This window comes from Daphnia carinata, chromosome 1 (genome assembly GCF_022539665.2).
Source record: "Daphnia carinata strain CSIRO-1 chromosome 1, CSIRO_AGI_Dcar_HiC_V3, whole genome shotgun sequence".
Lineage (NCBI taxonomy): Eukaryota > Metazoa > Arthropoda > Branchiopoda > Diplostraca > Daphniidae > Daphnia > Daphnia carinata.
In genome coordinates this window covers 14,304,940-14,318,332 of record NC_081331.1, presented here as the reverse complement: position 1 = coordinate 14,318,332, position 13,393 = coordinate 14,304,940, and the positions used below count along the sequence as shown (strand labels likewise).

Here is a 13,393-nt window from a genome sequence, read left to right as displayed (position 1 = left end):
TCGGCTGTATGTATTTCATTGTATGTTATTTTGTTTGTTTCGTCCACAATCGAAAACTATATCTATAGGCAATGGAATTTCAAATCAGGTTTATCGTTTATTTATTTTTCAATCTGCTCAATTTATCTTTTCGGATCACCTGCAACACATCGCTGAAAGACGTCCTCAACCCGGAAACAACAAGGCATAATCGAAGGTAATCATTTTTACGTCGTAAAGAAAAAGGGAAAACTGCCTAATGTTGATAAAACAAACAGAAAACTGTCAAATCTACGGGCTTTACCTTTGAACGCCACTAGTCATCAGATCCCGTGTTATCACTTTGGAAAGTGATTAGAATAGATTTGAATCACCCTGAACGGCAGTCGTCTAGGACACAGCAACTCGCATTCTGTACCTGTATGGCCACCGTGAATGACGACCATCCTTTGAGGCCGCCTCGTTGGTACAAAGAGTTTAGGCAACTAGTGCGCCGCAATGAACAGGAGGCGGTCGAACGATGGCGGACTCAACTGGATCACGCAAGGAGAATCGAAATTGTTTGGACGGCTGCAAAAAGTATCCATTTGGATGTGCTGGAGTGGTCGCTATTAAAACAAAGACCTTGGATTGACGCCAACGATTTACGGGATGAAGCGGGACTGTGTCTCCTTCACGACATTGGCTCCAATGTCTACGCTACCGTCCACAAAATGTTGGCCGCATTCCAGTTGTTGGTCCAACGCGTCGGGTGTAGAGTCGACGTCCAGGATCCGGATGGACGGACCGTCCTGCATTGCGTTTGTGGATCTCACGTCAAACGTAATCGACGTGGACGGCAAGTTTACATTCGGCTTTTGAAGCTCCTAGTCGACGCTGGTGCAAATGTCAATGTCCAGTTCCAGGGAATCACGCCTCTTCATTTGCTTCACGAATCGCCCTGGGCCATGAGATATTTGCTGTTGAACACTCCCGCCCTTGCCGACGTTCAAGACAATTTCCAGCGCACGCCCCTTTTATGGAGTTTGCGCAATCCACACCTGCCAGCTGTGCGGAGGATTCCCGTTTCCATCTTCCGTGGGCGGATGAGTTTCACGCAGTCCGATTACATGGGTCATTCTCTCATCCATTACGCTGTTCTGCGGGCCCAATCCGATAAATTAGAAGATACGGTCAGGTTGATCGCGAGACTCGTCGACGCTGGCGCCGACGTCAATCATCAAAATCGACGACTCCGCACGCCCATGTTCTTCCTCGTTCACAAACCCGACATGCGACAACTGGCCAAATCGTTGATCCAGCGGTTTAACGCGGATGTTAATCTCGTTGATGCCGATGGTTTCACCGTCGTTCACATTGCAGCCATCCTGGGCAGACTCGATTACGTCACTTTGTTCTTGCCCTATTTAAAGAGCAACGTGAGGACCATCAACGGCGAAACAGTGCGCAGTTGCCTGGAACAGTATTGCGATCCATCTACTGTGACATCAGAGGTAGAGAATCTCCTAACGGCCATGGAACGGAAAGGCGAACGCAAATCATTACGCGTCTATGCCAAACCGTACACAGTGTGGGAGTACGTCCACCAACTCGATCGCTTCCGTGATCTTTTGTCACTTTACATTGTCGACACATTCTTCCGATATCGAGGAGGTACGTAAAATATGGCAACGTTGTGTTATTTTGGCTAATGCGTGTTCTATTTAAACAGGCCGGTCTTTGTTTAGCGATTTTTTCCATCACATTAGTCACAGTGCAGCTATTAAACGAAGAGCCAATGATTTTTTGAACCACGTTTCTCAATGGAACGGATCGTCCAAAGCGCTCCAGGATATTATTGACCAATATTCGGTTGTCATTCACGAAGATTCGGCGAAAAATGTGGACGAATCGTCGCAAATTGCACGAGCAGTTCGGCAAACGGTTCAAAAATTAATGGAGCAAGTGCGGATCAAAGATGAACAGAGCACCAAATTCGGATGGCAATTGGATGTGTTGCCGGTTGGAAGTGCCGTGGACGGCAGTAAAATTCTGCTTCCAGATGAATACGATTTCCTTATCGTCTTTCGTCGTTTCCCGGCCAAAAACAAACTAATCTCTCTCGGTGAAGATTACGTCGCTCACGTCGAACAATTTCGACTCTTCTTAGTCCTGTAAGCTTTCATTTGATTATCATAATTTCATGATTTAGAGTTTATAATTTTAAATTTAGTTGCATGCAAGAAATGGATGCAAATTCACCTGACAAGCTTGGATTCCAGTTTGTTGATTGCGAACTGCGTCGCGTTTGCCTTAATATACGGATGACGTGGTGGGGTTCGGCTCGCAATAGCCCCTTCCGTGGCTTGGCCATTAGCGTCGATTTAACGCCTGTCTTCCATTTCATCGGATGGGAAAATCAAAGTGGATTCCGACCCCTTCGTCCCCTGGAATCGTTGCCTGATTGGTTTCAACGCGATCAAATTATCGAACATTTTCGTCCGGTACATAATTTGTTTCTATTACCATAATCAATTCTTTCATTTTTTGTATGTCTTGCAGTTACACAATTGCGTCACAGTTCCACCGTGCGCTGCTACAATGGAGGCCCGTTGCCTAAGTCATTCGTCTCATCGGCTCTTCCAGTATTGCCTGCGACTCTTGAAATTAATTGTTCAAAGCGATTACATTGTCCAGGATGCAACCACACCAAATTCGCATTTCCTGAAAGTGACGCTTCTCAATTATATTCAAGAGCAAGGCCCACCCGTACAATTTCACGACGTGGCACGCTATGTAGCCGGAATCTGCCGGAAGCTGAGAGAAACCGACTGGCGTTGGGAAATTGGATATTTTGTAGCCGATGCCAGAATGGCTTCTCCTGTCATTTCTCTCAAAGATGAACTCTTGTCTGTTTTGAATAGGGCTCGCTCTTCTCCATTCTCATTTCATGATTGTACTTTGCTCTAGCTGTTTTTTTCCTTCCATGACTGTTTTCAGTTCAACGGATAGTTGGTTCCAGTTGTTTCTTGTTTCTTTTTTGTTGTTGTAGTATTTATTTGGGAATTTTTTTATATTGCTATCTCTCAGACATGTATCGCCTTTCCATTGCGAAATGTATTGGTTTCTGGTGCAATTGCTCAAACCAAAATCATATTGACTGATTAGTTTACCAGTTTTATCCAGATAAAACTAACACACATTTCTCCCCAGCTATCATTCCTTGTTTACTCTCTCGTCCTCAAAATCACGCCTCGTTTAGATTCGAAGTTGACAGCAACGCTAACTGTAAATAAAGCTCTTCTTTTATTTGGCCATAATCAAATGTACTAATGCCCTTTCTTGTTGCTTAAGGGGACATGACGTAATACAACAAATGCTTACAGATTAGTACAAGCCTTCTTTATTTTATTTTTTAGTTTATATTTATTAGTTTGGTTAATGAGCCAGTATCTTTGTAGACGTATGCGATGAATTTCTCCTCTTCAGATTGAGGTTGTTTATATTTGTTTTTGTTTTTTTATCGACAGGACGGGAGGAAACGGTGAAGCGTTAACCCGGCAGATGGCATTCTGACTGTGAAGTGCTGTCCTGAAAGTGAAAAATAAAAATCGAATAAAGCTTTAATGACTTTAAATTAAAATAGCAAAGAATATACATCAGTATTAGTTTAATATGTAGCAATATAGGAAACAATAAATCCAATGAAGGGTGCCTAGAACTTATCATCGATTGTGGTCAAATTCGATCATTAGCAAACTGCAGGCTTCTTTTTGTCAAAAAACCTTGTATTTTAATAGCTGTGGCACTGAAAAATTGTATTTTTGGTTAATATTATTTCTAAATTCTATAATTGCGTTTTTATGCTTTATTTTAAGTTTTATTTTATTGGCATCATGGCAAAGCAGTTTGCCCATCGTATGTTACTTATTCCAGTTTGGCAACGTTAGTGCTTTACAAAGATCGATGCTAGCGCCTCCACTTCCTGCACCATCAGTTGTCTCTTCGGCCATTTTCTTGTCTGTGTGCACACCGGACTAACGTGGTGGGTTGATATTTGGCATCAAAATTTTAGTATTCCGTTTGTTCATTTTCAATATTTCCGCGTTCGTAAGAGATTATGTTTGACTACTGTTATTACGTTCTGTTTCAAATTTAATGTAGAGAATACTTAAACTGTAAACGAGCAACATACTCAGCCGGCTCAGTAACAGCGTGCTGTCAATATCTAACGTGCTTTATCCTCGTTTTGTAGAACCACCATGGCTGACGATGGACATGAAGAACAAGCCGTCGTGGTGGCTGCTCCCCCACCGATGGCTGAACTCCCAGAGATCAAGCTTTTTGGTCGTTGGTCTTGTGATGATGTTCAGATCTCTGACATGAGCCTCCAGGTTAGTTGTGTTGCTGCAAAAATTGTTTGCTGCGGGATATTATCCCTGTTGTAAGGCTCTACCTTCAACAGATGAGTCACTCCTGCTACATTGAATTGAAAAAATTGTCTTGTCATGAAATATAAATTGTATATTCATGCACATGTTTTTTTGCACATTGTATTGAAAATGTTTTTGTCGACAGGACTACTTGGCTGTGAAGGAGAAGTATGCCAAATTTCTGCCCCACAGTGCTGGACGATACGCCGCCAAGCGATTCCGCAAGGCTCAGTGCCCTATCGTTGAACGAGTTACCAACTCTTTGATGATGCACGGTCGTAACAACGGCAAGAAGCTTATGGCTGTCCGAATCCTGAAGCATTCGTTCGAAATCATTCATTTGCTTACTAGCGAAGTATATTTAAAACACAACTATCAAATACTGTATACTAAATCTATTTTCCATTTAGAACCCTCTGCAAGTCCTTGTGAACGCCATCATCAATTCTGGACCTCGTGAGGATTCCACTCGTATCGGTCGTGCTGGTACTGTGCGCCGTCAGGCAGTCGACGTTTCCCCTCTTCGTCGCGTCAACCAGGTGCGTTTAGTTTGACGTCGTTATTTATGAAGTATTTAATGTCTTCACCTTTGAATTAGGCTATCTGGTTGTTGTGCACTGGTGCCCGAGAGGCCGCCTTCAGAAACATCAAGACGATCGCCGAATGTCTCGCTGATGAACTCATCAACGCTGCTAAGGTAGGGGAAAGATTTTCATTCACAAACTCTTCTTACAGTAACTTTCTATTTTTTTTGGTTCAGGGATCAAGCAATTCATACGCGATCAAGAAAAAGGATGAATTGGAGCGAGTTGCTAAATCGAACCGTTAATACCGAATGCTGGTACGGTCAGTACCATCGACCTTCCAGTGGTGGTTTTGTGTCGATCATTACAATACACAGAATTGCCCGATTACAATTTGCGTTTTGAGTAATTTTCTTGTCGTATAAAATGGATGAACTAGTTTTGAGTTATGAGGAATCGAGTTGTGAGAAAAACGTGATTAAAAAAACCAACAGTAAAATACTATATCCTGCACTCGAGTCATTCGAGTTAAAAAGGTTAGTAATCGTTGGCGGTTGGTTCATTTTTATCGCTTTGATACCGCAATAGCTTCCTTAAAGCGTATGTCAAAGTCAATGAAACGTGTTGATAATTCTATAAAATGTAAGGATAGCCAACTGTTAAGAGAAATAAGTTGTTCCAAAACATTTAGGAAAACTTCAAATGAAACAAGACATGTTTTCATTACATTTTAATCACTGCCATCAGACACAAGCTCATCATCTAGACCAAGATCCTCTAAATCTTGGAAAAGTGATTCATCCACCCTGACCACTTCTCCACCATCTTCCAAAAATTTCAAATCAGATTCAATCATGGACTTGTCAACCATAAACAGCTCCCTTCCTGTAAGTTTCTTATCTTTATCTTCTCGCTCTGGTTTCTTCAGGGCAGCAATTTCAGCATCAAATTCGGCTTTCCATCTTAGGAAATTTTCTACAGTAACTGCAGTACCATGACATTTATTTTTCTCTGCTTCTTCAGCTTCAAATATTTTTCTTTCTGCTTCCTCATCCCGATGACGAAGCTCAGCATCCCATTCATTATTCAACCATTCATTGGCAGTTGAGACTAACGAAAAGATCCTGGAATTTAAAAACCAATGATTGTTATGCATTTGAATATTTTAAAAGTTAATGGCTGTTGTCTTACATCACCATGCCTAGATTGTCTTCTGCTTCCTTTTCAAGACGATCTTTTAGCCTTTCTAACTGCTCGTCATCCAACCCTAGGTCATCCATTATCTCAATCACAGGAATTTCTTCAGGGTATGTTGGTGTGTAAGTAAACTTTAAATCGCAGGCATAACCGATTCCTTCTTCTTCATCGTGACCTTCCGATTTCACATGTAGCTTAAACTGGTGAAATGGTTCCTCTTCCAGAACTGAAAAATTGCAAATAATAATTTCGTAAACACATATTTTACATTACCAATAACAAGTAGTTACCCTCCAATTCATCAGGGTAAATGGATTCCAAGGAGAAAATCTCGCCCAATTGTTCCTCTTTGTATTGTGAGTTTTGTGACATTGTTAAATGTGAGAAAACAGTTACGACGTGACTAAATTCTCACATGTCAACATGTGAAGCAGCAGACGACGTTACCAACAGGATACTCAATGGTCGTCATCTATTAGGTAACAGGCGAATCATGTATTTAACAAAATTTATTAGCTACTAGTTTACTACTAGTTTACTAAGTCAATAAGGAAAGAAAAAAAATAGTTTTTCTAATTAAGAAGTTGTGAGCAGAGGTTTACGTCGTTGAGAAGGTTTTAGCCTATGGACATAGTGAGTATAGAAATAGTACAGTACCATGAGTGGTATGACACTATCTCGAGAGTCTGCTACATATTTTTGCATCGTTGGAAAGCCACTAGGCCTTGAGCTTCTGAAGTACACAGCAATGTTATGTTTTCAAACTTAACCATTGTCTAATTGAGATTTCTGTGTATTTTTAATCTTTCAGCACATAGGTCACGAAAAAAAAAGAAGTATCATCATGCCTACCCAGGATGAAAGCCACAATTCACAAAGGACAGATCCACATGGACTAGGTATTATACAATCAATGAAACAGTTATACATGTGAACATCAATATTTCATTACTTTGGTTTCCATAATATAGGAGATCCAAATGACAGAAGTTTGAGGATTGTCGAAAAAGAAGTTCTGATTCCCAAAATTATGAGAGAAAGAGCCAAGAAGGAAAAATGTGTAGCTGAAGTGGCAGAATTTACAAAATGTTGTGCAGCTAGCAGTTTGCTAATGGCATATACATGTCGAAAAGAGAATACCCTCATGCAAGAATGTCAGGCTAGATGGTATCAAGATGAAGGCTTCAAGAAAGAATGTGAAGACATCTATCTTAAAGAAAGGAGGCAGTTCAGACTTACAGGAATCCCCAAGAAGCATCGTCTTAAAGAAGCTGGTAATGAAACTACCAATGGCAAGTAAACTGTTGATTGAAGTTATTATGTTTTTATACTGCTTTAATCAACTGGAGAATGGAGTACACAAATTACGATGTAGAATAAATTGTATTGATAACTCTGATACATTTGAAGCATAGATCATTGACATCAAATTGTGAGCCCATTGATTCCAAGCTGGGAATGTTACATACCCCACTACATCCACCTATTATGAACTGGGAGTGAAAGAGATTAATTGAAAAGGTAACAGAGTAAACCAGGGAAAATTATTATCCCCTGATTTTGCCCATCAATGCATTTACTGGTGGAAATTCTTTGAATTAAAGTTTAATTTCATTCCATCCAGTGGGCACTTGATGGGTTTTTGCAACCAGTCCTGGCTTTCTTTAGTAGCCGGCTGTTGCTGTGCTAGGGTTGGAGCTTGACCAGATGATGTGTTGCTTTTAAAGTTATGAACAGAATAGCGATTATAGAGTCCCCAAATGGAATTCATCATCTTGTCACAATATTTTGATGGTGATGGGTCTCCATCTATAATATCAAAAAGGTAATGAGTTTACTATATCAACATATTTTTTTATGATAAAAACTTTACATTGGTCATTATTAAATTTATAGTTTGTATTGCTATCTTTCTGCCTCTGCCTTCCAGTAGTTGCTGCATTGGCAGCAAGATTCATGTTAGCCCTCACTTTCTGCACAGCATGCATTCCAAATGGCATGGATGCCATGTTCCACAGCACAACTGTAGAGAGGAAAAAAAGAATCAGATTCTGTTCAATCAGAATTTGACCAGAAAACCATTAGCAAATGAAGTGTTATCATAATGAAACCATGGCAAGGTTATATCATGTTACTGACATGGTGAATGTTTTAAGATTTTGGGTAGCAACAGTTGTAAACCTTGATGCAGTTCAAAGACAACAACTGAACAAGTGCTTTAAATTACCTGAATCACGACAATCAGCGAAACGAGGAAGGACTAGATTGTAACTGGCCCCAGAAACACACATATAGAGTTTAGAATAACTAATTGTCGACAAATCTAACAGACAAATGGAATCACAGATGGAAGCGCTCGGAGGTTGTGCGAGAATGGTCTAACTGGGATAGAATAGAAATTCACAGGAAGTGTTCGGGAGTTGGTGATCGGGCAAACTAGTCCGAAGGGATGCACGAACGCGTTTGTGGGCTTCACGAGACGCGACAGCTAAAATATTAATAACAAGCTCCTCTTTGAGCTTTGGAACAAGATCAACGAATACTTCGCTTGGCGAGACCAGTCATGCAGTTTTATTTTGGTCCTTCCACCATCTGGTGGCAAGCTATCTGAACTAAAATAATAAGCAGGGCGTTAACTTTGACGGGACTAAAAATGATAAGTTAAATTACAAGAACAAGAAAGAAGTCTTTTGGAATGAATGCGCTTTGACGTACACGAAAAATTTCGGAGTTATTTTTACTCATTCCTTTCGAAAAAGAAAAAACGTTTCATTTCAATTTAGTTCCCCATATAACCACTAGTCGTCAACAATCGAAAGAATCGAAACAAGGACGGCAGAACCGTTTATCTCACTTTAGTTAGAATTTTAAGAGAGGCCATTTACTAGTTGAAGTTTCGTTTACTTGTCTGCTCTCACGTAGACAAACACGTACACCAATTCCGCTTGACAACTTTGGGAGTTGGCATGCTTAAATGTGATGAAAATATTCCTTGAGGCATTCCAGCTTCATCACGTTGTTTAAACGTGTGCAAAGCTGAAAACGGTATTACCCGGGAAAAATTCGTTGCAAAACCCATTTAGATTGGCATTGCCATTCATAACATACTTCCCTTTTCGTATTACACGTATAAATAACTCGTCATTTTATACGTATATTGTCTCTGCAACAAAGAAACACCACATCTTGTTTGTGCATTGAAATACTTGGTAGGAAACGCTTCTCGTGACAATCAGTCATGTCAGTTGTCTTTATTTTTTTTTAAATTTTGTTTGTTTGTTTTGTTTTTGTTTTATTGCTTTCAGTTATAAAAGGATTAGCAGAAGCTTTCCTTTGCCTTGCGCGTCCATATAAAGTAGGAGGATTGGAAGCGATCCAGAACTTGCGTCACTAGCTAACAAACAAGGTTCCACCCTGTTGAGTATTGACGTCAATAACAATTAAATTCAGCAAATCCGAACTCGAGGTTGCCAAACCTCATCACGAACGGTTCTGTAACGTACCCAGAATCAGCTGTTAGTCGTCAAACTAATGATTTTGTGACGATTGTGTTGCTGTTCTCTGTTGTTTACATATAGTAAGGAGTAACTCATTCTTTTTAGAGTACCGAAGTTATACGCAAGAATTGTGAATTTTCATCATGGCTTCATCGAAGCCGCCCAAAACAAGGAGAATCCGTATGCCTGGCACTCCTCGACCCTCGGGAGGTGATGATTTTGGCGCAGGATTTCTATCGCTTTCGTTTGGTCGAACTGATACCATGGAAGGCGCTGATCCTGTTTCTATTCTACCACCAGCGTTTCGCAGCAGGCTATATGGCCTCTTTAATCAGATTGAAAGGGAGTTTGAAGCACTCTACTCTGAGAACCTGCTATGTAAGTACAGATTACAAATACTTTATGAAGCACATTCCATGTAGGGACACTAAAAGTTATCTGTTTCTTCATCTGGATAAAGTGCAGGAAAAGGTTGATTCTCTCAGTGAACGTACTGATAGGGATGGGGTTGTAGGAGATAGAGGTGGCCTAGATCAAACAGATTTTGATTCCTTCTTCACCCGAAATTTGCTAAAACAGAAATGTAGGTATTCTTGCAAACATATTAGTGTCAGTATCTAATTATTAAATAACTGTAGCTAGCACAGGTAGTGCTCAGAAAATGAAACCAAGCCATAGATTAAAAGCACAAACAAGCAGGATTGTTTCCAGTTTCAAAGCCCCAGCCATCACTTGTGCCCTGTCACGCCAATTTCGTGGTCACAGAGATGGAGTATGGGATGTGACTACTTCAAAAACTTTCCCACTAGTTGGATCTGCTTCAGCAGGTTTCTTAAAATTGTTAATAAGTATAAAGTATCAGAATAAAATGTAAAAAATTATGGTTTCAACAGATGGAACAGCTTGCATTTGGAGTACAGAGTCTAGCCGTTGCCTACTTCAGTATCAAGGGCATAAAGGTTCAGTAAATTCCATGAGGTTTCATCCTACCAAGGATCTCGTTATGACGGCATCGGGTGATCAGACATGCCACTTGTGGCAGGCAGCAATTTCACCCGAACAGATGGTATCGAATTGCTGTGGCTTATCTGTTACTAGATATAGTATTACGGTATTAATGCGTAGTTGAATAGTATTCGCAGCAAAAGGGGCTCTCTTCGGAAGAAGAAGTGGAAACATCCGAAAGGGAGGATAACCTAGGGCCAGCAGATGAGGATTACACACTTCCGCTTGGTCCTTGGGCGACCTTACGTACTCCTGTTTGCGAATTGGTCGGTCACACGAATGCCGTGATTGCAGCTGACTGGATTGCCGGCGGCGATCAAGCTGTCACGGCCTCCTGGGACCGTACTGCAAATATTTGGGATGTAACAACGGGAGAGCTCCTCCATCAGCTTGTCGGTAAAAACGTGAATAGTGTTATGCAAGTTTTTTTTGCGTACTCTATGAACTCTTTCCCATATCTTCGAATCTAGGACATGACCAAGAACTTACTCATACTTCAGCGCACCCGATCCAGCGACTGGTTGTCACTGCGTCAAAGGACACAACATTCCGTCTTTGGGATTTCCGCGACCCAATACATTCAGTCTCAGTATTTCAAGGACATTCGGAGTATGACAAACAATTTTTTTTTTATATACCTTATTTACCAACGAGTTTGTTGTAATCGTATTGCAGGGTTGTAACATGTGTAACTTTTACACGAGAAGATAAGGTAGTTTCGGGATCGGATGATCGGACCGCTAAGGTATGGGATCTGCGCAACATGCGTTCCCCACTGGCCTCTATTCGCTGCGAAAGCCCTGTAAACAAGGTCTCTGTTTCGCCGTCCAATGTTATCGCTGTCCCTCTAGACAACCGTAATGTACTTCTCTTTGATCTCAACGGCCAGAGACTCGCTCGCCTTCCGCGGAGCAATCGCACGGTATGATCCGTTATATTTTTTTTTGAAAGAGTGCAATTTCTTTAATTTTAAGTCCCTGTTCTAGGGTCATCGACGTATGGTCTGTGCCACTGCATGGGGGGAAGAGAACATCAACACTCGTTGCAATCTCTTTACTTGCGGATTCGATCGGATGGTTTACGGTTGGAATGTTCAACCAAATAAGGAATTTAAAGATTGAAGAAGCTCATCGAAGTTCGCATTGAGCGATTAACATAACTCTTTAATAAAAGTTTTCTTGGTAACATTGTTGCATTATTTAAAGAACTAAAAAGCTTATTTTTTTCTGTTTTGATGTTTCGTGTAAATCTAACTTAGAGAAATTAGCACCAGATGTCGTCTGAAAATGTTTACTAAAATGAGGGTGCTAGGAAGTCTAATACAAAGATGTGTCCATCAACCTTGTGTTTTCCAATATATCCAAGGGCAATCTCCTAAACCAGGAATACGAGAATATTTCTATTACATCGATCACCAAGGAATGGTAATATGCGAAGACTACCTAAGAAATCTAATTTAGTTATTATGTAACCGAAGTTGTTCGTCCTTAAAAGCTCTTCATGGATGATGCACGAATTAAGAATTTCACTTCATGTTTCAAAGGTTTGAACAATATTTTTTTACGTTTACTAACTGGTTTTTATTAATTTTTGTTTTATTTCATTTTCAAATCATGCAGAGCTGAAATTTTTGAATTTTTTCTTTGAAAGATTGAGAATTAATGACACAGAATGCTACCAAAAGGAATTTCCCTATCTTTCTCTTTGTGGAAGGGAGAGGAATTATATCCGTTGTGATGATTTACCCATGGTTTATACAGCACTTGAAGTTGTTAAAGGAAAGCTAGTACTCCGTTGCAATTTCACTAACAATCTAGTTTTTGATTTCCAACCCACCAAATTGTTCATGGGATCTAGCGGTAGAATTTACCATCCTGGTCCAGAGAAACTCCATGGTATTGGTTTAATCAAATCTAGTCTTGCAATTGAATTGAGTCATGGGTTTACATTTGGAGATAATGGCCACCCAACTCATTTTAGCATGCAAAATTTATGTTATGAATTGGATAGCAGCTTGAAAAGAAATATGATTGATCTTGGAAGACCAGAGTAGCTAACACTCATCACCCAATAGTCCATAAGTTTCATTGAAATCAAAACCATAGTCTGAAATACAATGTCTTTGTTTATTTTTTAAATCATTATTCGCGCACTGGTTTTCCGCATAAATGTGTTTAAGGTGGATAGTATTATAAACATACGAAACACATTAAGCTTTAAAAAAATAATTTCATCATTTTCTCCGAAAATAAATTTAGTCTTTGTTTGTCAGAATAACAGTAGCCGTAAAAATACGTTAAGTTATGGCAATCCGTTTTACCAAAAAAAAAAAAAAAAATTTCGGCCTTTTTTTTCTTTTTTACAGCTATGGCCATCTATCGGCCAGATTCCTACTTAATTTTCTAAATACAAATTTACGAATTCTAGCCATATAAATATATAATTTTTTAAATTAATAACTTTATTTCATTAAAATATAACTATACAATAATTATTTTGTTATATTCTACTTACTTAACTTCATTATTATTACTATTAACTATTAACTTTCCATTTTGTGCTGCAGCAATTATAATGAATGTAATTCTAATAGCAATGAGAATAATTGCTTGTTTTAGGTATAAATAATATGTTTGAGTAATATAAAGTCATTATTGGTTGTTGCAATGTGAAAATAATACATAATAATGTCTTTATATTACTCAAACATATAAATTTTCTTAAGTTAAATTTTCATTTGGATAAGTACTTTAAATGTTTAAAAACATTTAGTTTGTGG

The 13,393-nt window shown here is 39.5% G+C and overlaps 7 protein-coding genes across 9 annotated transcripts; 5 read left to right on the top strand and 2 right to left on the bottom strand.

Moving 5' to 3' along the window:
• Nucleotides 1-76: 76 nt before the first annotated feature.
• LOC130690989 (uncharacterized) lies at nucleotides 77-3,309 on the top strand. Its single transcript, XM_057513880.2, has 5 exons — nucleotides 77-196; nucleotides 258-1,632; nucleotides 1,691-2,132; nucleotides 2,192-2,462; nucleotides 2,521-3,309. The coding sequence occupies exons 2-5, from the start codon at nucleotides 402-404 to the stop codon at nucleotides 2,926-2,928; spliced, it is 2,352 nt and encodes a 783-aa protein (XP_057369863.1). The 5' UTR covers nucleotides 77-196; nucleotides 258-401; the 3' UTR covers nucleotides 2,929-3,309.
• A 593-nt stretch (nucleotides 3,310-3,902) lies between these two features.
• LOC130690995 (small ribosomal subunit protein uS7) lies at nucleotides 3,903-5,308 on the top strand. Its single transcript, XM_057513890.1, has 6 exons — nucleotides 3,903-4,003; nucleotides 4,214-4,352; nucleotides 4,537-4,746; nucleotides 4,802-4,930; nucleotides 4,990-5,088; nucleotides 5,152-5,308. The coding sequence occupies exons 2-6, from the start codon at nucleotides 4,221-4,223 to the stop codon at nucleotides 5,218-5,220; spliced, it is 639 nt and encodes a 212-aa protein (XP_057369873.1). The 5' UTR covers nucleotides 3,903-4,003; nucleotides 4,214-4,220; the 3' UTR covers nucleotides 5,221-5,308.
• Nucleotides 5,309-5,630: 322 nt separating this feature from the next.
• On the bottom strand, nucleotides 5,631-6,564 carry LOC130690994 (RWD domain-containing protein 1-like). The gene is made up of 3 exons (XM_057513889.2): nucleotides 6,403-6,564; nucleotides 6,107-6,338; nucleotides 5,631-6,039 (listed from the first exon to the last, which is right to left on the bottom strand). Exons 1-3 carry the CDS (start codon nucleotides 6,482-6,484, stop codon nucleotides 5,646-5,648), a joined length of 708 nt encoding a protein of 235 aa, XP_057369872.1. The 5' UTR covers nucleotides 6,485-6,564; the 3' UTR covers nucleotides 5,631-5,645.
• A 69-nt stretch (nucleotides 6,565-6,633) lies between these two features.
• LOC130691093 (COX assembly mitochondrial protein homolog) lies at nucleotides 6,634-7,511 on the top strand. 2 transcript variants are annotated; one of them, XM_059497482.1, is made up of 3 exons: nucleotides 6,634-6,850; nucleotides 6,924-7,011; nucleotides 7,084-7,511. In XM_059497482.1, the coding sequence occupies exons 2-3, from the start codon at nucleotides 6,957-6,959 to the stop codon at nucleotides 7,410-7,412; spliced, it is 384 nt and encodes a 127-aa protein (XP_059353465.1). In that variant the 5' UTR covers nucleotides 6,634-6,850; nucleotides 6,924-6,956; the 3' UTR covers nucleotides 7,413-7,511. The 2 variants fall into 2 exon arrangements, with proteins under 2 accessions (XP_059353465.1, XP_057369979.1); XM_057513996.2 differs by having other exon boundaries at nucleotides 6,634-7,011.
• Nucleotides 7,477-8,654, bottom strand: LOC130691000 (uncharacterized). The gene is made up of 3 exons (XM_057513896.2): nucleotides 8,340-8,654; nucleotides 7,986-8,135; nucleotides 7,477-7,921 (listed from the first exon to the last, which is right to left on the bottom strand). Exons 1-3 carry the CDS (start codon nucleotides 8,401-8,403, stop codon nucleotides 7,689-7,691), a joined length of 447 nt encoding a protein of 148 aa, XP_057369879.1. The 5' UTR covers nucleotides 8,404-8,654; the 3' UTR covers nucleotides 7,477-7,688.
• A 771-nt stretch (nucleotides 8,655-9,425) lies between these two features.
• Nucleotides 9,426-11,954, top strand: LOC130690992 (WD repeat-containing protein 37-like). 2 transcript variants are annotated; one of them, XM_057513883.2, is made up of 8 exons: nucleotides 9,426-9,987; nucleotides 10,070-10,192; nucleotides 10,248-10,436; nucleotides 10,503-10,675; nucleotides 10,743-11,010; nucleotides 11,085-11,223; nucleotides 11,290-11,536; nucleotides 11,601-11,954. In XM_057513883.2, exons 1-8 carry the CDS (start codon nucleotides 9,753-9,755, stop codon nucleotides 11,733-11,735), a joined length of 1,509 nt encoding a protein of 502 aa, XP_057369866.1. In that variant the 5' UTR covers nucleotides 9,426-9,752; the 3' UTR covers nucleotides 11,736-11,954. The 2 variants fall into 2 exon arrangements, with proteins under 2 accessions (XP_057369866.1, XP_057369869.1); XM_057513886.2 differs by having other exon boundaries at nucleotides 9,860-9,987; nucleotides 10,075-10,192.
• LOC130690996 (UPF0598 protein CG30010-like) lies at nucleotides 11,771-12,752 on the top strand. Its single transcript, XM_057513891.2, has 3 exons — nucleotides 11,771-12,038; nucleotides 12,109-12,157; nucleotides 12,234-12,752. The coding sequence occupies exons 1-3, from the start codon at nucleotides 11,901-11,903 to the stop codon at nucleotides 12,665-12,667; spliced, it is 621 nt and encodes a 206-aa protein (XP_057369874.1). The 5' UTR covers nucleotides 11,771-11,900; the 3' UTR covers nucleotides 12,668-12,752.
• Nucleotides 12,753-13,393: the final 641 nt, after the last annotated feature.

Coding starts and splice junctions, on each gene's coding strand:
- LOC130690996 (XM_057513891.2), top strand. CDS start 11,901: ATGTTTACTAAAATGAGGGTGCTAGGAAGTCTAATACAAAGATGTGTC. Junction 12,039..12,108: donor ACATCGATCACCAAGGAATG/GTAATATGCGAA, acceptor CGTCCTTAAAAG/CTCTTCATGGATGATGCACG. Junction 12,158..12,233: donor TTTCACTTCATGTTTCAAAG/GTTTGAACAATA, acceptor CAAATCATGCAG/AGCTGAAATTTTTGAATTTT.
- LOC130691093 (XM_059497482.1), top strand. CDS start 6,957: ATGCCTACCCAGGATGAAAGCCACAATTCACAAAGGACAGATCCACAT. Junction 7,012..7,083: donor GACAGATCCACATGGACTAG/GTATTATACAAT, acceptor TCCATAATATAG/GAGATCCAAATGACAGAAGT.
- LOC130691000 (XM_057513896.2), bottom strand. CDS start 8,403: ATGTGTGTTTCTGGGGCCAGTTACAATCTAGTCCTTCCTCGTTTCGCT. Junction 8,136..8,339: donor CGCTGATTGTCGTGATTCAG/GTAATTTAAAGC, acceptor TCCTCTCTACAG/TTGTGCTGTGGAACATGGCA. Junction 7,922..7,985: donor TAAATTTAATAATGACCAAT/GTAAAGTTTTTA, acceptor TTGATATTATAG/ATGGAGACCCATCACCATCA.
- LOC130690994 (XM_057513889.2), bottom strand. CDS start 6,484: ATGTCACAAAACTCACAATACAAAGAGGAACAATTGGGCGAGATTTTC. Junction 6,339..6,402: donor TTACCCTGATGAATTGGAGG/GTAACTACTTGT, acceptor GCAATTTTTCAG/TTCTGGAAGAGGAACCATTT. Junction 6,040..6,106: donor GACAATCTAGGCATGGTGAT/GTAAGACAACAG, acceptor TTTAAATTCCAG/GATCTTTTCGTTAGTCTCAA.
- LOC130690989 (XM_057513880.2), top strand. CDS start 402: ATGGCCACCGTGAATGACGACCATCCTTTGAGGCCGCCTCGTTGGTAC. Junction 1,633..1,690: donor ATTCTTCCGATATCGAGGAG/GTACGTAAAATA, acceptor CTATTTAAACAG/GCCGGTCTTTGTTTAGCGAT. Junction 2,463..2,520: donor TTATCGAACATTTTCGTCCG/GTACATAATTTG, acceptor TATGTCTTGCAG/TTACACAATTGCGTCACAGT.
- LOC130690992 (XM_057513883.2), top strand. CDS start 9,753: ATGGCTTCATCGAAGCCGCCCAAAACAAGGAGAATCCGTATGCCTGGC. Junction 10,193..10,247: donor AAATTTGCTAAAACAGAAAT/GTAGGTATTCTT, acceptor AAATAACTGTAG/CTAGCACAGGTAGTGCTCAG. Junction 11,224..11,289: donor GTATTTCAAGGACATTCGGA/GTATGACAAACA, acceptor ATCGTATTGCAG/GGTTGTAACATGTGTAACTT.
- LOC130690995 (XM_057513890.1), top strand. CDS start 4,221: ATGGCTGACGATGGACATGAAGAACAAGCCGTCGTGGTGGCTGCTCCC. Junction 4,931..4,989: donor CTCTTCGTCGCGTCAACCAG/GTGCGTTTAGTT, acceptor CCTTTGAATTAG/GCTATCTGGTTGTTGTGCAC. Junction 5,089..5,151: donor AACTCATCAACGCTGCTAAG/GTAGGGGAAAGA, acceptor TTTTTGGTTCAG/GGATCAAGCAATTCATACGC.